Source organism: Balaenoptera acutorostrata, chromosome 16 (assembly GCF_949987535.1).
Source record: "Balaenoptera acutorostrata chromosome 16, mBalAcu1.1, whole genome shotgun sequence".
NCBI lineage: Eukaryota > Metazoa > Chordata > Mammalia > Artiodactyla > Balaenopteridae > Balaenoptera > Balaenoptera acutorostrata.
In genome coordinates, this window is record NC_080079.1 from 82,891,549 (window position 1) to 82,917,413 (window position 25,865).

At 44.0% G+C, this 25,865-nt stretch overlaps 1 protein-coding gene across 1 annotated transcript in view; it reads right to left on the bottom strand.

Moving 5' to 3' along the window:
- CCDC6 (coiled-coil domain containing 6) overlaps positions 1-25,865 on the bottom strand; it is a 111,300-nt gene that overhangs the window by 46,867 nt on the left and 38,568 nt on the right. The window contains exon 2 of the mRNA XM_007170831.2: positions 8,812-8,961. Within this exon, the coding sequence (XP_007170893.2) occupies positions 8,812-8,961 (150 nt within the window). The remainder of the gene's footprint in view (positions 1-8,811; positions 8,962-25,865) is intronic.

Consider the following 25,865-nt stretch of genomic DNA (forward strand, 5'->3'; position numbering starts at 1 on the left):
ATATGGTTACTGGCCGTTTAGCTACCTGTTTATATGAAGAGCCAGTTCAAGTCTCTAGCCATTTCTCTTTGGGGTTGTCTGTTTTTCTTGCTGATATGTAGTTTTGTGTTGGTTACATATGTTGAAAATACCTTCCTCCACTCTGTGGCTTGTCCTTGCATTCTCTCTACGTGATTTCCTGTGTCTTTGGTCTTCTTCTCCAGGCATTAATTAATTAATAACAACACTCCCAAATTTATATCTTTAGCCCAGACTTCTCTTGTTGAGAGAACCTGCCTATTTGTTACCTACATTTATTTGGATGTCTAGACATCTCAACTGCACTTCTGACCTTGCCACTCCAAGTCTACTCCACTTGCCATCTTTTCCACCTTAAATGGTGGGAAAGAACTCTATTCTTCCAGTCACTGAGGCCAAAACCAAAGTCTTCCATGATCCTGTCTTTGACTCACACCCACTTCTAATCTCTCCTAAAATCCTGTAGGATAGTCCCTCAAAATGCACCCAAAATTCAATAAAATTTTATTTGTAGGTGAAACTTGTGGCCTAGGGTGATGGTACCTTCCTCCAGAAAATTCCATTTTCTTCTGCCAGGCACCAGAAGTCTGGGTCTACCTTAAGCCAAAACCAAAGCTAGCTCTCTAGCTCACCCAGATGATGCAAAACTGGTTCACTCTTGTCCTGAGGGTGTAGCTCTTCATGATTCCAGCTTAAAGTGGGGGTGATTTTTCTTTGTCCTCACCTTTGGCCAGCCCCGAGCTCTGACTTCTGTAACCCCAGCTCCACACAACTGTCAAAAGCACAATTCAGTTTCTTGGCTATTCTGTAACGAATAAATAGCAAATGTGCTCAGGACAAAAGGAGCCTTGGGTGCTGGGTCTCCTCTCAATTCCTACCCTCCCCAGATCTCCAACAGTTCTTCACGATCTTGTTAGTTCTTTCATTTATCCCCGGTGAGGTTTGCCTGAACTGTCGAACCTGTCATTTTCTAAAGGGAAAGGCATATATAACTTTTGCAAGGGAGAAAAATAGGTAGGTCCTTCCAGAAAATTAATTATTTTATGCTGTTTTCTTGTCAGCGTCCTCGACACCAAGGACAAGCTCTCACCTCTGAGTGGAGGGCTCCAGTACACGGGGCTTCCCGTCCACTCACAATACCTAAGGGGCTAAGCCTGAGTTTCCTAGATTCCCAGTAGCATCATGCTGCTTACAGCATTAACACCTTTAAAGAAATCTGGTTAGGAGGGAGGTTTAAAAAAGATGTTCCACAAATAAGATAAAGAAGTCCTTTAGGCTCTAGAGTTAACCTGCAAAAAAAAAATCCATTTCGTGAAAACTAGCTTTTTCTTCTTTGAGGAATAGAGAGTATTTAGCCCAAAGAAAGAATTCATTCTAAGCTGAGACCTTACTGTAAATTAAAATAAAAAGCCCCATCTTTCTTATCCAGTTTATGAATAAAGAGGAAAAAGGAAAGTAAAGATAATTAGCAGCAGGATATAACTCTGTATTTTAAGGTAATTACTAACTGGGCTGAGTGTAAACTGTTTTGAAAATGAAAAAAAAATTTACCCAAGAAATGCAAAACGTTGCAACATTTATAACTGTAAAATTTTGAAATCATTTGAAAAGTGTTTCCAGTGATAGCTCAAGTCCATCTACAGTGGAGCCAAGTATCCTTCAAACACCAAGAGTCACCTTTTCAATTAGAAATAACAATGCTTACCCCTACCCTGGTGAAGAAAGCAACCTCTCACTCCAGCTTCACCTCATTATTTTTAATTTCCTTTTCCTTCTACCTTTATTTCCTACCCGCGCTTTCCCGTATTTCGTCAAAGAAGTCAGCCTGGGAGGCTTCTAAGCCCTTGCCCTTGCCCTTGCCCTTACACTTTGGGGAGGTTGGCACATTAAACTCCGGCCGTAACGACAACACACATGCACACACTTTGAAAAAAAAACTCAGTGATTTCTGAAGACTAAAGAACTGCATCAAATTTAGTGTATTTTCTAATCACAACGCAAATTATGTTAGACTGAGAGATTTCTGGCATGCTGCTAACAGGAAAGTTTTGGCTTATAATTTGCCCTCTGGTGGTTGCAGCATTTAAAATGCAATGAAAACATCCCAGAAGCCCTTTGCAGATGTATTATGAACACAATGTATAAGCCCCTTGCTCCGTGAAAAGAAACAAAGAACACACGAAGCTGAGGTTCAGATAACTTGGAAAGAAAAACAACAACAACAAGAAAACCGAACTTTGCCCCAAATGTCTGTTAGCTATTAGGTGATAGCCAATTTTTCTGCTCAGCATTAATAGCCCTGAAAAACTAAAAGCCAAGAGGGCCACTGGTCGAGCCAGCTTAATGAAGAACATATTTCAAGGTCTCTTCTCCCCTGCCATCAGGGAACAAGTTTTCACCTGAATGGATGCAATGGCAGTGTTAGCCTTGGTGCCTTTAAAATGAACTAAACAGAGTTCCATACATATTTATCACCCTGACATGTGATTTTGCTGCCTGAACAAACAAAATCACTGCACTGCCGTCTTAGTGACTTGGAGAACTTGAGGTAAAAAAAGGGAGCCTCACGGATGGACCTAGAGTCTGTCATATAAAGTGAAGTAAGTCAGCAAGAGAAAAACAAATACCGTATGCTAACACACATATATGGAATCTAAAAAAACGGTACTGATGAACCTAGTGGCCGGACAGGAATAAAGACACAGACGTAGAGAATGGACTTGAGGACACAGGGGAAGCTGCGACTAAGTGAGAGAGTAGCATTGATATATATACACTACCAAATGTAAAATAGATGGCTAGTGGGAAGCACCTGCATAGCACGGGGAGATCAGCTCGGTGCTTTGTGACGACATAGAGTGGGGGGACAGGGAGGGTGGGAGGGAGACGCAAGAGGGAGGGGATATGGGGACATATGTATACGTATAGCTGATTCACTTTGTTATACAGCAGAAACTAACACAATATTGTAAAGCAACTATACTCCAGTAAAGATATTTAAAAAAAAAAAGCCTCAGATTCTGGTGTACAGGCTTGAGAAGGGAACTGGGGGGTCTACACTCACTTCTAATGCCTGCGGACACTCCTGCTGCCCAGAGACACAGCCTTGCAGGGGCTAGGGAAGTGCACGCTGCAGAAAAATCCTGCATCCATTCACTTGGTATTGGAAGAAGAAACTACTTCTCCAGACTGAGGGGAGGAGAGGGAGAAGGAAAATGAAGGTGAGCCTTTGCCTAGATGAACAGGCAGATTTGGGGACTTACTGAAATCCTTCCTCTCAGTTTCATTCCGAACTGCTCGGCAATACATCATTTGGTATTGGCGGCTTCAGCGGTGGTTTTTGCCCACAACTTCCTTCCTTCCCTCCGTATATCATCTTTCCATAGGTGCTAGGAAACTGCAAATGCTTTAATTCCAGGAGGCATTTTCACCTCAGGGACCAAGTCAATAATAGCAAAAATAAAGCCATGCCACTTAACAAGAAATCCAGGAAACCTTTATTCGTAAGCGCTTTCAATCGTCAGTAAGAACGTGCCTCCCCCATAAGAAAATGAGTACAATAATTTCTATTATAGCTACAGTGGCATTATTGTCTGAGGACCAGATCCAATTTCAAGCGTGAATCAAAGGAACAAAACTACAAACCTATCTGTTATTTTAAGGTCTAAAATTTGAATACTGGACTAGAGTGAAAAGGTTCAGAGATACATAGTAATACCTAGTACTCTTATCTCACGCCTGTTCCGGCCTTTTAAAAAAAGATTTAAAAAAATATTCATTACCTTTTGGCAGTGGTATTGGTTGAGAAGAGTGTAGGCCACAACTGAGCAGGGCTTCCCAAGAGTAGGAAGTGAACCTGATGTCTTGGGCTTACAAAAAACTGAGGAGAAAATCCACGAGTGCTAAGACCACTATCAATCTCAGCAACAACAGATCTTCCAGTTGGCACTGGTGATGGGTGGTTGGTGGTTAACAGTTAGGCAGCGGAATTAAGGATTTTTTTTTTTTAAGTTTTAAGACTGAGGGGCCAATGGAATGGATCATATCAAGAGTGACAAGACAGTTAAGCCAATCATTAGAGCATTCTGTTTATGCTAGCCCTTAATGATTTGGGCAGTCCAGAATCTTCCATCACTGCAAAATGAGCCTGACTTTGCAAGGAGCTCCCGTGCATTGCTGTCCATGACAAACAGATGCAACTATGATAGTGAAACCGAGTAGGACCCTTCAGGGCCTTACCAGGGAGAGATCTCCATCCTACCCCCGTCCCTGTTGCAACCCCTGCCTCTTGGTTTGTAGAAAAGCTTTAGCCTCCTTGGTCTCCTCTGAGTTCCAAAGAGCAAATTTAATCAGAGAAGTGAGAAAACAGTCAAGCAAGACAGAATAATAATAGTTTAGCCATAAAACAAAGTCAAGGACCTTTAGTTCCTCTTCAAGGGCTATAAATAATATCCTAAGCCATATCCTTGAGTTGTTTTGCAGATATTAAAACCCCCACCAGGCAGAAGAAGTTAGCTGCATGCTGACCACCAGCACACATAGACCCCAAACTGGTTGGAACCAGAAGGTTGATGACTGAGATTCCTGAAACATCACCATTACCTCGCCATCAACCAACCAGAGAATTGTGCACGAACTGATCATGCACCTTGTAACCCTCTCCCCTCACACTGTCTTTAAAAACCCTTCCCTAAAAGCCATCGGGGAGTTCAGGTCTTTTGAGCATAAGCTGCCTGTTCTCCTCGTTGGTGCCCTGCAACAAACGCTGTACTTTCCTTCACCACAACCCGGTATCAGTGGACTAGCTTTTTTGTGCATCAGGTAAGCAGACTAAAGTTTGGTTCAGTAGCAACTGCAGGACTGTGAGCTCTAAAAGTGAGTGACACAGAAGGAGGTTTCAAAAGGTAAGGACAAAACAGGCATCAGAATTTTTAAGTTTCCTTTTTAGGAAGTAAGATATTTTCTGATTACAAAAGTAACGCACATTGCTTTCTACAAAATGAGAAGGAAAGGCGCATAAGAAAATTAACATGGGGGGGTGGTGGTGGGATGAACTGGGAGATTGGGATTGACACCTATACACTAATATGTATAAAATAGATAACTAATAAAAACCTGCTATATAAAAAAAGTTTTATAGACCAAAAAAAAAAAGAAAATTAACATAACCTATAAGCTCAACACCCAAGTATAATTACAGCTAACATTTCAGAGAATAGTCTTTTAGACTTTTTTTCTAACATAGATTTTATATATCAAATTCTTCTGAAGAGTTTGCTCATAAAACATTTCTTATAAATTTTAATTACAAATTATGATTAAACTAAAACCTCTCTTCAAGGCATTCCAGGGCTGAATTTAGTTCTAATATAGGCTTGGCATTAGACTAGAAAGCTCTTTTTCAGACAATTTTCACCAATCAGGTCAATCAATCCCACGGTCTGGGCTCAGAAGGATGCAGATCTTTCAGACAAGAGTGTTCACAAAATCAAGGTAACTATCTTGCAGATATATACAAAAACAAGGGAGGAAAGCTGCATGCTTTTGTGAGTGTGTGTGTTTTTGTTTGTTTCAGGTGGGCTTAACATATTTGGAGACATTTAAGCTATCTTCCAAACTTGATCTTCTAAAAGGGCAAAGGGATTTCCACTCATCTACACTTAAATAAACTTGATTCAGTTTTTAAAGGTATTAGATACCACCTCTATCATAGCAGATGGGAAGGGAGGTATCTCCTCTATAGTAATAATCTCGTTTTGTTCTCAGGACCAAAGAATTCCTTTGAAATGCATATAAAAGCACTGTTCAATCACTATCGGAGACAATGGCCATAGAACAAATGACAAAACCAAAATTGTTTCATAAATAGCCTCTAAGCAGCCTTTGGGTGAAAAATGCTAAACACTTCCCTGGTGAACAGGTCAATTTACTTCTTTGTCCATCAGTATCACCTGCAACACAGGTTCTCTTAGTAGGCTATCGTAACAAGGTCTTATCCAGAAGGAAGCATCCTAGAGAGTTTTATTGAAGTAATTACACAGTTGGAAAAGTCTACTGATACCAATTACTCTAAAAATCTTCCAGATGGAGATTAGTTCTACCATACTGGGTGGCAGAAGATGTGAGCCTTCAACAAAGGACTGGCTGAAATCCTTCAGGAAAGCCTGGGGGATGGGTACAGTAGGCCTACAGCTCTTCTTCCCTGCACCTATACAAGATCCTTCCAACTGGCCAACAGTAAGAGGGATTCTCGGGTATTTACCACAAAGTGGCATGCTGTGATATCTGGCGTCTAAAGTGAGAGATCACCTACCATGCCACAGAATAGACATAGCTCCAGAACTTGCCAGAGACCTCAACCTCAAACTACCTGCCAACCGTGTCCTTTGAAAAGGAAGGACCAGGAGTGGGGAATGAGGAGTTATTTTTTAATGGGTTCAGAGTTTCAGTCTGAAAAAGTTCTGGGGATGGATGGTGGTGATCGTTGCACAACAATGTGAATGCACAATCCTTAATGCCACTGAATTATACACTCAAAAATGGTGGAGAAGGCAAATCTTGTTTTGTTTGTTTATGTTATTTATATTTTACTACAAAAACAAAATATATATACGGCGTAAGAACCAAGCTGAGATTCATGAGAGATTGTCTCAGAGACATGCTGACCACCCATTTGTCCAGATTCGACAGGTGAGACCACTGACGAGCTACAGGCCCACCTAGAGCTCCCGAAACAACAGACTCGCACCCTCGTACCGGACGCTTTGTTTTGACTGAGGGCAAACATAAGACCCGGCCATGTGAACGCCAGCGCTCCACATGACAGGCTACTTTGGGCAAGAACAGTTTCTTGTGTTGTTCAGTTTGTTTATTATTCAGTCTCTTTAGAAAGATCCATGCCCCTCAAAAAAATTTAAGATTTTAATATATGAAAATTTTTTTCTCTTGATCAAGTAAAACCAATTTCTTTTAATGTAAGAATTGTAAAAAAAATCACTATGTTTTTCCAAGCTATAGCTTTATTTATAGGGTGCTCAGAGCTTAAATTTTAAGTTCAAACGTCCTTATGCCAAGTATATTTCTATAACTAACCTCCTTTTCTGTTGCACATGTCTCTTGTGCTTTCACTCTATTCAGCAGCTTATTTTAAGGGACGTCCACGTCCTTGGAAAGTAGGTGGGTCATGATAATAAGTGAATGAGAGATTAGTTATATACTACACTCTCCAGACCACTCAGAATGAAAATGAGTCTTTACAGAGAAAAGGAGTATCATCTGTCTAGGCTTTGACTGCTTTATAATATACTTTAATCAGACTCCAAATACCAACGACTATGCAAGTTGAAAACCAAAAAATGTTTCTGGAAGTGTTAAAAATTAGGACACCTGATTACACACTAAACTCAGAAAAGCAAACCATAATCGATTGCATCCTTATATTTCTAGAAGCAACATGCAGAATAATTCATCTAATGCTGCCAAGGTGAGGTAGAGTCAAAGGTCAAACTAACCTTCTTCCTCGTTTTTTGTCTAAATCAGAATACACAGGAATAAAGAAGAAGTTTCAATGTAGAAATTTCACCATAAATCTCTGCTAGACAATAATGCCTGGGTACTTCTATCCTTCACATTCCATCAGCTACCATATAAATCAAATTTTGTACAAGACTGCAATGGTATCTTTATTCAGTAATTGGGTAAGAAAATGAGAAGGAAAGAAAGATGGGGTAAAAGTTGCCTGGACCATTGCATGGTCTTAACCCTAAGGTTTCTGGTCTTCTCTTCTAACATTTCATATGTTAGAAGGTAAGAGAAGAATTTAGGAAGTTTTTTAAAGTCCCCAAATATCCTTTTGTTGTAATCTCACTAAAATATATATTTCAATCAAATTAATGAGTGAAATTGTTAGTAATACCAGTGAAAAGAAAAATACAAGGACGTATTCCTACCTTTTACAGCCATCTGACAAAATGGTAATAGAGGTCCTCCTCGGAAAATTTTATACCTGCCCACTATTTTGGACACGCTTTGTTAAAAAATGAAAACTCAATGTCCTACTTATTCTCAAGTTCATATTAAATAAACCGCAAAATATTTGCCCTAAACAAATTTTACTTTTGTACTTTACTAGTAAGCTTCGAGGAAAACCAAACCAAACCAAACCAAACAGGAAGGGGAGGAGGAGAATCTCTGAACTAGAAAAATCAAAACTTCTATATGTTTTGTGTGTTGTCTTCTATACACCATTAGTGATAAATGTTAAGTTTCAACATTTGTTATTTGTTCAGTAACATATTACTCACCCATCTGAACACGATTGTGTAAAATTTTAACTATCACAGATACATATCTTTTTCTCCCCCCAAACTGACATTTCCCTTTGTGTCCTCATATATTCGTGCAAAAGACCCACTTCTGCTTGCCAAAAATGTTTATGTATTCATTACAGATTCAACATTAAAGGAAAAGAAATCTCATATTTGGTGTTAATCCTCATAATTTCAAAATACTGCATACAGCACTTACTCCTGTGCTAAGGCTTCAGGCTTATCAGCAATTTCTTGAAATGCTCAGGGTATAAAATATCTTACCTAAGCAGATGAGCTAGGAACCACAGAACCACAGTCTTGAGTATTACACTGCTGCCATATTTACCAGGTATTTTTAATCTCTAAAGAATTTTAGCTACAATCTCATCAGCAAACGTTTCAAGCAAAGTGCTGTATCAAAGTCATTTTTTTCCTAGAGGAGAAAACAGGCAGGGAAGATGAGAGGGGAGAAAAAGTAATTTACCTGCATCAATTTTCTGGAGAGCTCATTAGTGAGGAACTCTTCTTCCTTCTCATAATTTACAGCAAGGGTTTCTTTCTCCTTCTGCAAAGCCTGAATTTTCTTGAATAAAGTGTTACTGATGAATTCTTCTTCCTGCTCAGCCCGGGCTTGCTGTTAAAATAAAAAAATAAAAGAGAACAAAAAAATACGTTAAGGAAACAGGAATTTACTAATTGAAATATAGTTCTTATTTCTAGAGAGGGCACCCATTTTAATTAGAGCTCTATTTTTAACTGTGAACCAATATACCCCAAGAAGCACAAAACAGAGGAACTGAGTAGCAACCATAAAAGTAAATCTGTTACCCCAAAGGGCCTCCCTGTATTATGCATGGCCCCTCTTCTTAAAGAGATATTCCAAAGAAATTAACAAAGATTGTTTTGCAATTTTTAGAAGCCATCCTAAGTCAATCACCAGAATACAGAAAGCTTCTTCTCGTATAGGGTAGATGGGTCCAGTACTGGGGTATATGCATCGATTCATGACAACTCTCTACAACTCTCCGCATCCCAAAGGTTCAGAGTTAAAATATCTAGGCAACATTTTTACTGAAGCAGAGAAGTACCTCTCGCTTAAAAGTGAAATCGTAAAATCATGTCACCTCTTTAAGATGTTACTGAAAGGGTTTCGATATGCAATTTAAAAAGCAATACAGAGAGACATAGATTAATTTTCATGTTCGTTGAATAGTTGCTGGAAGGAAATACAGCAAACGGCTAAAAAGTAGTTAATTGCAAAGCAGCAAGAATCCAGGGAGTGAAGGGTAAGGATGTATGAGAGTGTCATTTTTCACTTATTTATTTCCCTACTGGGAATTTTCTGGAGGTGAGGGCACAGACAGGCATTACTGAGCATTAAAAACAGAAGAAAGGGGGGTCAGGCATAATTCAATGGAGATGAAAATATTTTTCTGCAGATCCCTTCCTCCACCCATGTTCTAACAGAATAAACAGAAAAACCAGCCATCCTTGAAGGAAATTAATCTTTTCAGAAAAAGGGTACTTCTTTCAAATGGACTCAACTCTATTTAAAGTACTTTTTAAACTGCAACATTTTGATGTGTTAATCCCCAATAATGCATTCCTGTTTCATCTGCCAAGTCCAGGAAGGGAGAACTGCATCAATTCCAAGCCTCCAGTACCTGTCACTTATAATAATACAAGAGAGCTAGAGGGCAGGAGACAAAAGGGCACCTACATTAAACAGTTACCACCTTTTATTGAAAAAGGTCCGACAACCACTCCCAACTCAGCTGGTCTGGATTTCTGTACATACGCACTGACTTCCCCGACACCCAGGACCCCCTGAGAGCCCTGATTTCTGGGGAGTCCATCCTCCCTGCTCCCCATCACAGCAGCAGAGAGAAGGATGCCAGGGCCTGGAACTGCCTGCCAAGCAAATCTACCAAAGAAAGCCACGTGTACGTAGTTCTTAGACTGAAAAACAGAGCTACATAGAAAATGGAAACTTCAGGAGGAAGTGCTGCAGTCCAGTCCTTTAAGACAGCATTTGGGATAGGCCGGGAGACGTGAACAGCGAAGAATACCGAAGAACACCTCACTCAGCTAATAAGGTTTTATGACCAGCCAAGCACATCCGGGGAGCAGGCCCTAGGTTCCCAGGCCCTTACACACTCCGTAATTCATTAGCACTTCTCAAGGTCATACCCTTTACTCCATGGTCAAGGGAACACTGCCCAGGACTGGCACTTCCCCTCCAACTTTAAATTAACCTCCAACTCGGCTTCAAAACTCTCAGACCTCAAGATCTCATCCTAGTGCAATGGGCAGGAATCCAAAGCATTTCTTTCAGGCATATCTGACACACATATCCAAGCCCGCAATCTGTTTGAGCTACCTGTTTTTCTGGTTTTGACTGACAAAGTTCTATATGATTTGAATTCTGATTATTCTAAAAGCTACAGGACAAAAAAGGTAGAGAGGGGAACTGGAATGCCTTTGCAGGTGACTGTGCACTTAGATTTCAAAAGGTTTGCCATAAATTCATTTCATTATCAAGTCAGACTCAGCTTCTTGCGTATTACCAGGCATTCCCTATTTTCAATGACTGGGAAATTTACCCACAGGCAGTAACAGAGAACCAGACTCAGAGGCCCAGCAGACTACCTCCCGCTGTGCACAAGGACCCAGAAGTGAGAAGCTGAGAATAAGAGGCCAGGCCCTAAGAGTTTACTCATGAATCTTCCACCTCAGCCCCTCACCCTTCCCATATTTCATCCAATCATTAAGTTACAGGGGCAACAGGTCTCAGTGTAATATAAAACAAAACTCTGTGATAGAAAATAGATTAGTGGCTGCCAGGGGCTGGGAGGGGTGGAGGTGGGAGAACCGGGAATGACTGCTTCTGAGTACAGGGATTCTTCTGGGGTGTCGAAAATGGTGTGGAATTAGACAGTGCTAACAGGGTATGTAACCCGGTGAATATACTAAAAGCCGGCGAACTGTACACTTGAAAAGGGTGAATTTTATGGTATGTGAATTATAACTAGATTAAGGGAAAAAACTCTAAGAATTAACAAGGTCTGTATTTCACAGAGACTGGGTTTCCTTTGCAGTTCTTCCCAGGGAAAGTAGCAAATTTATTATAAAAAGGATCGGGAGGACTTCGCTGGTGGGCCAGTGGTTGAGACTCCGCACTTCCACTGCAGGGGGCGTGGGTTCGATCCCTGGTCAGGGAACTAAGGTTCCACATACATGCCTCGCGGCCCGGCCAAAAAATAAAATAGATAAAATAAAAAGGATTCGGAGAGGGTGATGTTCGAGCTAGATCTGCTCTGAAAGTGCCTTCCAAAGTGAGTGATGGTGTGAGAGACTCAAGCTTTAGCCAACAAAATTCTTCACCATTTTAGAGTAGCCACTCATTTCCAGGCAAAGCCCATTCGTAGAAAACTCCACTCTCAGGACCCACCACCAGCGTGAGGAACTGGTCTGTGGAAGCTAGTTAAAGCCTCTCTAGCTTAACAAGGGGTTAAGCAGGCCTGGCACAGATTTTGTTCAAGGCTTCCTTTTGCTAAGGTTTAGCACGGGGACTGTCACTCTGGCTCCCACTGTCATCCCAGAGAAAAACCACACATCTGGAGGGCAAGACTCCAGGCCCCTGAAACATAAACCCCAGTTCACCCTTTTTCCAACTGGTCACGGGGCACTGTTAGAAATTAACACGTAAATGAGGACAAAAGACAAGGTGCTGTACCCAATACAGCCCCAGAGAAAATTGGTTAAAAGACCAGCTCCAGGGGCTTCCCTGGTGGTGCAGTGGTTAAGAATCTGCCTGCCAATGCAGGGGACACGGGTTCGAGCCCTGGTCTGGGAGGATCCCACATGCCGCGGAGCAGCTAAGCCCGTGTGCCACAACTACTGAGCCTGCGCTCTAGAGCCCGTGAGCCACAACTACTGAAGCCCGCGTGCCTAGAGCCCGTGCTCTGCAACAAGAGAAGCCACTGCAATGAGAAGCCACTGCAATGAGAAGCTCGCGCACCACAACGAAGAGTAGCCCCTGCCTGCTGCAACTAGAAAGCCCAAGCGCAGCAACGAAGACCCAATGCAGCCAAAGATAAATTAAAAAGTTAAATCTTTAAAAGACCAGCTCTAGTGTACTGACAACCGTGGGTAAACGTGATCATCAGAGTAGGCACCATGCATCACAGACAAGCAGGAAGCATCCATTTGGAATTCTCCCTGCACATTTCTTCCCATTCTTTGTGCATTATCTTCTCAATCTTAATCTTAAATCCTGGCTTTTTCTTCCCCTAAACTCCAAAACAGGCCTTTTTATTTAGGCCGTAAAACAAATTACCTTTCCAATTTATTTCCCCCAAGCCAAGAGCTAGGTAGACAACGGCCTAGGAGCAAAACAGGCCACGTGCCACTTGCAAGGAACTAGGGGTCAGGCAGGTAGACAGAGCAAAGATAAAACAGGCTAACGTGGAATCTCATCAGTTTTATCAATGTATTTCCCTTTTATCTGCAATGCTTTAAAATCTCAGCATACCTAAACAAACTCAAAAATAAAACTATATTTCCAAAGCTAAAATTTATTTTAAAATTTAAAATCAAGGTTTGCCTATAATTCCATAAACTCTCAAAAGAAAATGTGAACCAAAAAATTAGGAACTCTTTGTTTTGCATATGTTTGTAGAGTTGAAGATTGGGAAAATCTGGGGGGAAATTTTTAAAAACCTGTGATTACAGATATAGAGAACAAACTAGTGGTTACCAGTGGGGAGAGGGAAAGGGGGAAGGGGTATTAGAGGAGTAGGGAAGTAAGAGGTACAAACAATTAGATATAAAATAAGCTACAAGGATATATTGTACAACATGGGGAATATAGCCAATATTTTATAATAACTATAAATGGAGTATAACTTTTTTAAATTGTGAATTACTATATTGTACACCTGTAACATATAATATTGAACAGCAACTATAGTTCAATTAAAAATGTGATTATATTTTCATGTTCAATAAGGTTCTAACTGCTATGTTCAGAAGCAGAGTGAATGTTGGTATAACCTTATTCACTTATCGGTGTCTGCTACTTTGACCCTCATCCAGCAGGGATCACTTGATGTCTAGAGTGATGTGAGGCCTAGAGTACAAAGCAAGTCTCCATCACTCTTCCCCGATCCTCCAAGAGTCCAATTAAAAAAAAAAAAAAAAGGAAAGGGAGAGTGGGGAGAAACAGGAGCAATTTACCAAGTCCTCTGGGAAACACACACACACACACTCACACACACACACACACTTAGAAAAAATTCTTTTCTCTTGAGTCACCACATATTGAGGAAACCATACTCTAGGTGAGCACAATTTTCTGATACGGAAATCATTCTCACCCACTGCTATCATGACTGGGGCACAAATTTGATAGGAGATTCCCATGTGATTGTTTAGTGCTTCTGTTCTTTACCAGTGGTATTTTGGAGATCAAGGGTTAGTACAGAAAGGAGAATTCAAAAACTCTCAACAATAGCACTGCTGAAAATTCAAGTACCCAAGACCAAAATTATGTAAAATGATGCAACTCATCATCTGTCAAGAGTAAAAAAAAGGACAGTTTCCAAAGCAAAAAAATATAGGCACTATTTCATAGCAGGCATGGGTAAAGGATATAATCAAGAGAAAGTTCAAGTGCCTACCAAGATAACACATTTGCATTTGTTTTAAAAAATTACTTTTAAGTTGAATGCTGACTTGCTTTAATAACAAAAAATCATAATAAATAATAAGATACCTTGAAGCTCTAATGCTTAAGAATCCAGGCAGGCTCTATTTATTATTTTAAGTATTTAAATTCCTTAAATTTAGGAACCTATTTAAATGTAGTATTCTAATTATTTAAATTTATTATCTTGTTGCTTAGTCGCTTAACAATACAAATTTTAACGATCTTCACACCTCAGTTTGAAAGAGCATCTGAAACCCAACTGTCAGGATAGCAGAAACCACCCAGCACCAAGCCAGGCGACAGAGTAACACTCGGTTCTTTTCTCTCCTGTCATATTTATTAGGTGCATCACTGCCCATATCGATTGTTCTGGGAGATGCCCGGCGTTCAGTAGAGCTCATGACTGATGGCTGGCACCTCTCGCAGGATTCGCTTGAACATCGGTCATACCCATGGGTTTATCAACACAAACCACTACGGTGCAGTGGTCCTGCACTGGCTAACACTTTAAGTGGCAGTACTGCAGGGGTGGGTGACAAGTGATACATGTGACAAGCCCAAAGTGCACACCTACGTTTCTTCTATTAGAAGAACTAGGGAAATAAAACAGCAAAAATGTGACTTAAAAAAAAAAAAAAAAAAAGAACTAGGGAGGTGATGTCAATTACATGCCTAAGTATTACAGCTCTCTATTTAGTGTGTGAAAGCACCAGGTAATTTTGTGCTTCCTTCACACTGCGTACCAGCCCGCAGTAAAAGCAATTAATAGCTGATGGATGAAGGCACTTATTTATTTCCTTCCAGTATTGCCAGCAAATCGCTAAGTACACAGGGGCCAGAAAAGAATCATTATTAGCCCTCACAACTGGGCTGTTCTGCCCCAGACACTACGCCCAGGCCACTGTTCCAGGGCTGGAGGGCAAGAGAGCAAACGGCAACAAAGGGTGACCTTTCAGGACAAGAAAAACTCAGAGAATCTCGATGTTCAAAAGGACCCTAATGGTTACCGAGTTTCATCAAGCTACAGCGCCTCTCAAACCAGCTTCAGTGACAGACCAGTCCTCACCACCGATCTGCAGGGGGCAACACATCCCTCTGTGCACGTCCTATTAGACATGACCAGAACACAGCTCCACAGACATGCCTCGCCCCACGAATTCAACAACACCCAAACTGGTCCACGCCTGGCTCAGGAAGATAAGTCCACTGGTCACTTGCCTGGATACAGAGCAATGGGAAATTGCTAGAGAAGCTGCTAAATGTTTGCATGGATTATGGATTAAGAATTTATCTCCCGGTGACAAAGAGTACAGGTCCACAGGACAAACTCTGAAGAGTGTGGCTGGCGGGGGCGGCCGCATATACACCATCAGACTCTGGGGTCAGGGCCGCCTGGTGTGCAAGGTGCCTATGGCCCCCTCCAGCTGTGTGACCCCCAGGGGAGCCATGGGACCTCTCTGAGCCATTGCTTTCTCCTCCCTAAAGTGAAAATAACGGCACCTCCTTCTGGGTTGGTTATGAAGATAAAGTAACATAATTCACATCAAGAGCTTATCTTAGTACCTCGCACGGGTAAGCACTCAAGAGATATTTACAAAAAAGCTTGAGGAGGGGGCACGTACAGGATGATTCATGAGAAAACAGTGAAATCTTAACAGAATCCCCATTTAGCTAAAAGGAGGAATGGACAGAATTCTGGCACACCCACGGGGCGGGGGGGCAGGGGGAACATAGTGGAACCATTTTTTAAAAAATATGGTTTGGGGCTTCCCTGGTGGCGCAGTGGTTGAGAGTCTGCCTGCCAATGCAGGGGACACGGGTTCGAGCCCTGGTCCCGGAAGATCCCACATGCCACGGAGCAACTGGGCCCGTGAGCCACAACTACTGAGCCTGCGCGTCTGGAGCCTGTGCTCCGCAACAAGAGAGGCCGCGATAGAGAGAGGCCCGCGCACCGCGATGAAGAGTGGCCCCCGCTTGCCACAACTAGAGAAAGCGCTCGCGCAGAAACGAAGACCCAACACAGCCATAAATAAATAAATTTAAAAAAAGAAATGGCCAAGTGAAATAGCGAAGGCAAAGGTGGAAAGGCCCCATGTTGAGTTCCCAAACAAAAACCACACATCAGGGACACAAACCACTACGCATCAGTTAACAGAAACTATCTGTTTACGATTCCACGCACAGACACCAACTACCCTATCCTCACGATAAGCAAAGGCTTCAGACATTCAAAGTCTCATAAACTATAGAATAATTTACCTAAAACATGCACAAAGAAATAAGACAATCACAAATGTGAAAGACATCAATCGACACAGGAAGGAAAATGAAAAGATGTAACACACAACTAACTAAAGACTAGGATGAATAACAGTAGAGAAAAAGAGAGGGAGCATATTTGAAGAGATGGTGGCTTCAACTCTACAAACATATGCAATCTGAGAATATCCCAAAACTAATCTAATGAAAGACCTGGTGGTCCGTGGTTAGGACTCGGTGCTTTCACTGCCAGGTCAATGGTCGGGGAACTAAGATCCCAAAAGCCTCAGGGCGCAGCCAAAAATAAATAAATAAACGCAGCTCCTCATCCTGTGTTTGTTTTTGCAGAATCTGCCAACCCTATCTGGTTTCCGAGTCTCTCACCATTACACCAAGTTCAGCTCTGGGGGTAGAGCACAATACTCACACCCTTGCCCTTCTTTAGCAACAGACTGCTGTTCGAGACAGTCTTCAAAAAGTTTCTTTGGTATTTTCTCATTTTTCCTCTCAAAATTCTTCCTCTCCTACTGCAACAGTTACCAGATCCATAGTATACTCAAACTGCTGTTAAGTCCCCACTCCAGTATTAACTCCCAAACAACCCTTTCCCCAAAGTGAATCATGCCCCCAAATCAGCGACCTTCTTTCCATTACAAAACAAAGCTGTGAGCACCTAGCAGCCCTTTCTTTGCTGAAGAAAGCAATCAGATTGATTGCTAAATTATACTAAAATGTGAAAGACTTTTTTCCTAACCCTGATGATTTTTTTTTTTTTCCCTGAGAAGACAGGAGGGCATAATAGGATCCCTGCCTGAGTATTTTCATTCAGAACAAGTTCGTTCTATCAGTTACGTATTGCTATGTAACAGACCATCCCAAAACATACGTATTATTTGTCATTATTCTATAGGTTGATGGGTGGGTGATTCCTTGGTTGGTTTCACGGCGCTCACTCACGAGGCTGAATTCAGCTGGAGGTTCAGCTGAGTGAGATGATCCAAGACCAAGGGGTAGGAAATAGATTCAAATAGACTCCACGTCTTAATGGGAGGAGCCGTCACATACTGCGCTGGTGATTTTCAAGTGACCACACTCAGCCAGAATACTTCCCTTTTTCAAAGCTTCTTCCTTTCTTTTGAAGGCACAGATTTCCTAAAATCTCTCAAGGTTTTTTGGTAACGGATTAGAACGGGAAAGGAGCAACTCTAGAATCTGGTTAGTGTGTGCAGTCAGATCTAAGTGGGAAGACTATCTGCACTGGTAATGACCACCAAATTCAGTACAGTCAGAAGCCTTTTTCTTGTTAAGCTTACATGATATACTTGCTCTCTAAACTCAATTCCTCTCTTGCTGACAGCACTAGAGAATGCAGTCTCCTGGTGAAGTAACAACCCATTTTCCCAATTATCAACACAGGAACGGGTCCTGCAGTATTATCATGGGTAATCTCAGATCTATCAGCAATAAGTAAAAAGAGATCAGACAAAAAATATCGGTGCCTGTCTCAAGCCACACAGATTTGTAAGAACAGGGCTCACAAGCTAGACAGATGCACAGATATATGGACAGAAATGCAAAGGGAGAAAGGACCACATCAGTGTTGTGTTTATGATTCACATCACTGATTAACTTAAATCCATGATCTTCACGTCGATTAAAAAAAAAAAATTTAACGGAAGGCTTTCCTTTTTTTTTTTTAACGTCTTTATTGGAGTATAGTTGCTTTACAGTATTGTGTTAGTTGCTGTTGTATAACAAAGTGAATCAGCTATATGTATATATATCTCCCCATATCTCTTCCCTCCTGCATCTCCCTCCCACCCTCCCTATCCCACCCCTCTAGGTGGTCACAAAGCACCGAGCTGATCTCCCTGTGCGATGCAGCTGTTTCCCACTAGCTATTTATTTTACATTTGGTAGTGTATATATGTCCATGCCACTCTCTCACTTTGTCCCAGCTTACCCTTCCCCATCCCTGTGTCCTCAAGTCCATTCTCTACTATGTCTGTGTCTTTATTCCCATCCTGCCCCTAGGTTCTTCATGACCATTTTTTTTTTAGATTCCATATATATGTGTTAGCATACGGTATTTGTTTTTCTCTTTCTGACTTACTTCACTCTGTATGACAGACCCTAGGTCCATCCATCTCACTACTAATAACTCAATTTCGTTTCTTTTTATGGCTGAGTAATATTCCATTGTATATATGTGCCACATCTTCTTTATCCATTCATCTGTCGATGGACACTTAGGTTGCTTCCATGTCCTGGCTATTGTAAATAAAGCTGCAATGAACATTGTGTGGACCAACTTTTTTTAAAAGAAATATAGAAATCTGTTTTATTTTCCATGCAGTTTCTTTTCTCCTACCATCCTTAAAACATGGTCTTCAAAAGGCATTAAAAATAATAGTGAAACCTATGCTTCCACTCCTAAAATCTTTTCTACTTGTCACACCCACATACAAAAGGACTTTTTTTTAACATCTTTATTGGAGTATAATTGCTTTACAACGGTGTGTTAGTTTCTGCTGTATAACAAAGTGAATCAGCTATACATAAACATATGTCCCCATATCCCCTCCCTCTTGCGTCTCCCTCCCACCCTCTCTATCCCACCCCTCTAGGTGGTCACAAAGCACTGAGCTGATCTCCCTGTGCTATGTGGCTGCTTCCCACTAGCTATCTATTTTACATTTGGTAGTGTATATATGTCCATGCCACTCTCTCACTTCGTCCCAGCTTACCCTTTCCCCTCCCCGTGTCCTCAAGTCCATTCTCTACGTCTGCGTTGAAGGCTTTTCTTTTATCACATTTAAAGAGCTCTACGGGGCTTCCCTGGTGGCAAAGTGGTTAAGAATCCGCCTGCCAGTGCAGGGGACATGGGTTCGAGCCCTGGTCCGGGAAGATCCCACATGCCACAGAGCAACTAAGCCCGTGCGCCACAACTACTGAGCCTGCGCTCTAGAGCCCATGAGCCACAACTACTGAGCCTGCGTGCTGCAACTACTGAAGCCCGCATGCCTAGAGCCCGTGCTCCGCAACAAGTGAAGCCACCGCAATGAGAAGCCCGCGCACTGCAATGAAGAGTAGCCCCCGCTCACCGCAACTAGAGAAAGCCAAGTCCATGCGCAGCCACGAAGACCCAACGCATCCAAAAATAAATAAATAAATATATTAAAAATAAAAATAATAAAAAAATAAAGAGCTCCACGGAAACAGGTAACATTTAACAGGTAAATAATCTCCAGGGCTTATTTTGGCTCAAAAGCCATGGGGGAAGTTATGCATTGCCCTTGGAAGATGTGTCCTTAAAACAGGTCTTGGGGCTTCCCTGGTGGTCCAGTGGTTAAGAATCCGCCTTCCAGTGCAGGGGACACGGGTTCGATCCGTGGTGGGGGAACTAACATCCCACATGCCGCAGAGCAGCTAAGTCCGCAGGCCACAACTAGAGAGAGGCCAGTGCACCGCAACAAAGATCCCTCGTGCTGCAACTAAGACCTGACGCAGCCTAATGAATGAATTAATTAATTTTAAAAAACAAACAAACTGAGGTCTCTATCATTCTCTTTCACAAGTAAACCACCAATGCCACACCCTCCATACCTCTGCCTCCACCCAAACACCCTGAGGTTTCTCAACCTGGCGCCAGGGCAGTGACGGAGACCCGGAGAACAGGGATATGAAGTGTCTACAGCTCGACATTCTTGGGAAATGCGTGTTGCTTCTCCGTTGCCACTTGTGCAGAGTCAGGCAAGCTCTACGCCGAAGAATCAACAGGGGGAGCTGTGGGCAAGTGACCTCTACGGAACAGGAAGGCAGGCCAATTCCGGACAGAAAGACTGAGGGATCCGCCCCTCCTCCACTCCTCCCCTCATACAAGACAGTCCCCAAAAATGAGAAATGGTGAAGGAGATGAAAAACGACAAAACAAAACAAAATTTCAAGCAAAGAATGAACTCACTGGCAGTCAATTTCACCCTGAAGGTAAAGTTGACTGCAAATGAATGATTCCAGATTGAATACTGGTCACGCACGATTCGTCATATGCCTAACTCGAAGCTTCCCTGTATCAGGAAACCTGTGCTTCTAACCACATCTCCACTGTTTCTGACACGGTAGGGGTCAGCCTCATTGCTACTCCCAGAGGCATCGCCCCCATATGCTCCCCCCTCCCCCAATAACAAGTTCCCAACCAGAACCGCTGACAAGTAAGAGCAAACTACAGTCGTTAGATTTTTTAAATTTAATTCAACACGCATGACAGAGTATCTCGTACATGGTAACCGCTGTGTGGACATGGTAGTGAATAACAGACATTGTCCCCGCCCTGAAGGGGTATATAATCCTTCTAGCAATTAAAGAAAAGTAACATTTTAATCCATACATACAGCAATTGGCCTTGGAATGATCTTGGCTCTATAAGATAGCCTGAAGAACCAAGGGATTTAAAATGAGATTAAGATGCACAAAAGAAAAAGCTAAGTATTGCATCCACCACGGTAACAGAAGAAATGGTCTGGCACATAAGCACTCATACACCTGTTGAATAATGAGGAGCGTAATCGTATGCAAATATACAAACTTTGTGTGTGTATGTGTGTGTGTGTGTATATATATTTATTTATAAATGAATATTTAACTCTTTGGACTCTCTTCCTATAATAAATGATAAAGGCAGTCAACGTTAAAGAATTGATTATATTTCTGGCACTGTAGCAGCCTCTTCCATATGGGCTCTCATTTCATTCACACACTGGCTCCACACATTTTAGCCCCATATCATATATGGGGAAACAGGGGCTGAGAATGATAAAGCAACTTGCCCAAGGATCCAAGCTACTAAGTATCAGGGCTACAATCCTCAACCCTGGACTGGTTCCAAAGTGCCTAGTCCTATGTCCTACCCCACCATCCAGGAACAATGTCTTCTACTGGGACAGGGGACGTAGAACCAAGCTCCAGAAGCCAAACCCACTAACTCGCTACTAAAGCCAACATCATTTGTGCTGTCACACAGTGACTGAGCATCACAAAGCAGTTCACCTTTGCAAGGAGATACCCTGTAATTTCCTTGCCTGAACAAAGTAAGTAAATGTTCGGTGAATGACAGAAAATCTTTAAGAACTGCAAAAGAGCCACTTTTTGCTACTGCTACCGTTGCTGCTACAAGAAGGAGACCACATATTTCCTGGTGGTACACACAGCATACGTGCACGTCTATGTACCACTCCTGTGTGTTGACAGCAAGCTCTTCTCCCCTCCTCCTTCAGACAGTGAACAAAGGTGTAGCTGTCGGGGGTAAGGAGAGACATGTCAAAGAGCTCAGGGAAACAGGTCTGCCTTAGGCAGGTCAGTGAGGATATGGATTCAAGTCTACAAAGAAGTCTACTGCAGGATAAGGAAAGTCACACTCTCCATGTGTAGAAAAGAGTTAATGTAGCAGGCCAAACTTCTATCCTTTGAAAGCCTGTTTACAAGGCGGCCCTTGGCTGGTGACTCAGCACTTGGATTTGGGAAGGGTTCCCACCACCCTGATAAAAGTGGCTCACTGTGTCAAAACTTTACAAACAAAATGGTTTGTGATGAACACCTGCTTTCCTCTAGGAGTCTAAAATTCCGTCTAAAATACATGTTAGGCAGAGGGTACCTACAGGACCAGTCCCCAGTGAAACAGTCTGGGTGCTGTGTCTCTAACGAGCTTCCCTGGTAGACAGCATTTCACATGTGCTGTCAAAACTTGTTGCTGGGGGACTTAAGTACATCCTGGATGACTCCACTGGGAGAACACTCTTGGAAGCTTGTGCCTGGTTTCTTGCAGAGTGGAGTGGCACAAGCTATAACCCAAAGTCCGGAATTCAAGTGCAACCTAAGATGGACCTGAGACCGCTTAGCCAGAAAAATCTCCCCAGGTCTCTAGACGCTTAATCGACTCCCTACTCACCAGCTCCCACTGGAGATCATAAAGGCACCTCAAACAACCAATCCCCAGCACATCTCGAGTGAACCTTGGTTTTTCTCTCCTTCGCTGCCTTGTGCCCATTCAATCCACCAGAAAGCCCCGTTTCTAACTGAAACAGATCCAGAATGTTCCATCCTCTTCTTCTTTGGTCTAGCCGCCATCACCTCTCTTCAGGTTTCCAACAGCCGCCTAGCTGGCCCTGCTGATTCTTCCCACTCTTCCTCTCATACAGTCTACGCTCCACCCTACATCCATAGTGTTTTTAGAGGCAGAAAACTGATCACTTCATTGCCCTGCTTCAAGCCCTCCAAAGGCTTCTCGCCATCCTCAGGAATAACGATTCCCTCCCATAATCCGCCAGCCCTCCCGTGATGCAGCCCCCGCCTGCCTCTCCCAGCCAAGCTCACGATGCTCGGGCCACACCAGCAAATCTGTTCCCACACACGCCATGTTCACAATTCCTGTGGTGGGACTTGAGCACTAGCTAGACCCTCCGCCACACAGGCTGGCTACCTGCCATCTCCCACCTCCCCAAAGGGGCCGTCCCTGCACCCAACCTAAAGTCAGCCCCCAGCTGCTTGCCATCCCATGACCTTGCTTTCTTTTCATCGGAGAATCCGCTGCTACTGGAATTTTTCCCCCCTTTCTTGTTTGCCATCCTGCCACTCCTCACCAGAATGTGGGCTTAGGGGGCAGAGCTGGGTCTGCTGGGGACTGATGCGGCCTCAGAGCCCAGAACGGCACCTGGCATAGGGCAAGCGCGCAAACGCTGCGTCAACAGGCGCTCGCTAAGACGCGGGAAAAACCCTCTCTTGATCTCTGGACCTATTCTCCCTCCCCTCCTCTGCTGGCTAGCTATGGTCAAAGCATTAAGTAGGGTTCTCATGACAGAAAAAATGATGACGGCACTGTCACTGCTCTTGGAGGAACTCACAGTTCAGTCATTCCAGACCCTTCAGAGCCTTTCACACCCCGACATCTGCTTTCACAGACACTGTCACTGCCAAATCACGGCCCGGTACTCGGCAGCTCTAACTTCCCTCCTGCCGGCCCGTCACCGCTGCTGGCCAATGCTAGAGGGGCAGCAGACGGTGAGTGATGGACCCCCAGCATTAACTCGCTCCTTCCTCCTTGTGCTAACAGGACCCTCCCAACGCCCTAGCTGGACACATGTCCACCCACTGGACTACATCTCCCAGCCTCTCCGCCAGCTAGGTGTGGCCACGAGACTAACTTCTCGTCAGCAGGAGGCGAATGGAAGTGACGGGCAACAACCCAGGAGTCACATCTTTCTTCAAGAAGGAAGCGGGTGTCATCTAGGCTCATTCCTGCATCCCACAGGCTGGAAGCAGACCTGGCGGTCAGGAGCCAGCTCCCACCCCAGAGGCCAGGGCTACCCCCGGCCAGTGAACAACCTCACCGAGCCCTGGGCTGTTAAGTGGGTGCGAAAGAAACTCGAAGCCACTGGACTTTGGTGTCTCCCTTTCAGCAGTTTAGCATCTACTTTAACTAATACAATTCCTGAAATGAAAGCTCATCAGTACAAGAGGAGAGGCAGATCTAAGTTTAGAAATGAAAAGCTCCCACAAGATGTAGGAAATTAAAAAGGCAAAAGGCTAGAGCATGTGTATTATGATCCCACCGCAAATAAAGTTTTATTTAACAAGGGTATATAAAACGCATTTATTTAATAATAAATATGTTATAAAAGTTTACTATATTATATAAATGTATGTAAGTATCAAGTATCTAAACCATCATAAATATTTTAAAAATTAATAGAACTGCATCCCAGAAATGTTAACAGTGCCTCCGGAGTTGTTAAGTGACTAATTTGTCACACGACATCCACAAGGCAGACGGCATTGCCTTGTACATACTAGGCATCAAGTACTATAAAAATGAATACTCACCTTGCATTTCTATGTGTGTACACACACACACGTGTACACACCCCCACACACACCCGGGAGGGACTGACTTGTAGGCAAAGGATTTCCAAAATCCAGTACCAAGATTGCATTTGCATCACCTAATACTCATTTTAAAAAGCGGGGTGGGGAATTTGTGCTCCCTTCCACCTTGTTGTCCGTACTGTGAAGAAATAACTCCACCCCCGCTCCTACCCCGGCCCTGGCCTGGGCTGGGGGGAGCTAAAGTCTAGAGCAGCCCCAGGAAAAACCTGCCCCGTCAGCCGTGCCCACTCAAAAGCCACAGCGGGTGAGGGGGGACAAGCGGAGCGCCCCGGGGGGGTCCGTGGGAGCAGGGCTGCCTGTTTCCGGGTCTCCCCGCAGGCTGAGCTGGGCCCCCACGCCCATCTGCTGGGCACTGCCCCCCAGGCCAGGCAGCAGAGGAAGAGGCCTGTGCCCGGTGGCCTCGCGGAGGTGGAGCCGCTGAAGGCGGCCGAGCTGCCCTTGAGGCTGGAGTTGGGGCCCCGGGTGGCGCCAGGACCGCGGGGAGCATCTGCCTGTGTCCCGGGGAAAGGCCAGGCTGACACCAGGCTTGAGGGGCGAGTGGGATGAATACGGTGGCAGCCGTGACCCGACAGGACTCCCACCCCAGCCTTCAGGTCCCTCACCCGCCCCCAGCACCCCTTTCCCGTCCCCGTCACTTACACAGATGACCAAAGACCTCTCTTATGCCGGAAGCAAAAACCAACACTTTTTGTTGGCTTTTTCCTTTGTCGCCTCCCGTAACCCCTGCTCATTCCGTTTCCCATCCCGGCCGCAGGCTGGAAGCCCTCCCCAACTTAAGGTATTGTTTTGAACCAAACTTTACAGTGTCTGTTGGTGGCCGAGACCCTCTCTCCACCCCACCCTGAGGACCCTGGGACTCAGTAGAGGTTGGCGGCCCTGCTCACCTCCCCTCTGCTCTTGCCCGGCCCGGGGGAAGGAAAGCAGGCAGAGGGGAGGAGATGGGCAGCCCTCGGCACCCCGCGGGGTCCTTGGCCCCTTGGGTGGTGGGCACGGGAGCCCTCTTCCCAACCCTGGGCTGCGTACTGGGGGCTCTCCAGACCCCTCTCTCCAGCACCAAGTCCCCCATCGCACTGGGAGGGTGGATTCCAGCGAAGGAGCTGGAGAAGAAGTGAGACTCTCCACAGACCCCCTATGGGGAACCCCAACTTAAGGCCAAGGACTGGGTGTGTGTGATGCTTATGACACCCCAGGCCAGGCCCCTCTGCTGAGAAGACTCCTTGGACTACTTCCCAGGAAAGCCCCACATACACCCCTTCACAAGGCACCCCCCCCCATGTGCTCCCCACCTGTGTTCTGTTTGACCAGCACAGAAATAGTGAAGGTCCTCTATTCACAGGGGAAAAAAACAAAAACAAAAACAAAAACAAAAACGGGGTGGGAGTGGGAGTTACACTACTGATGCCCAGCCCCTCTCCCGGCACACTGGGCCAGCTCCGAGGGGTGGGCCCCAGGGGTTCCAACCAGCAGCAGATGGCCGGACACTGCAGCAGCCCCGGGGAGACGTCAGCCCTGGTCCTGGCTCTGGTCCTGGCTTTGCTGTTAATGTCTAATGAACCTCCGCAAACTTCCTTCTCCCCTAAGCCTACACTCCGCCGTCTGTAAAATGTGAGACAATCCCTTATGACACAGCA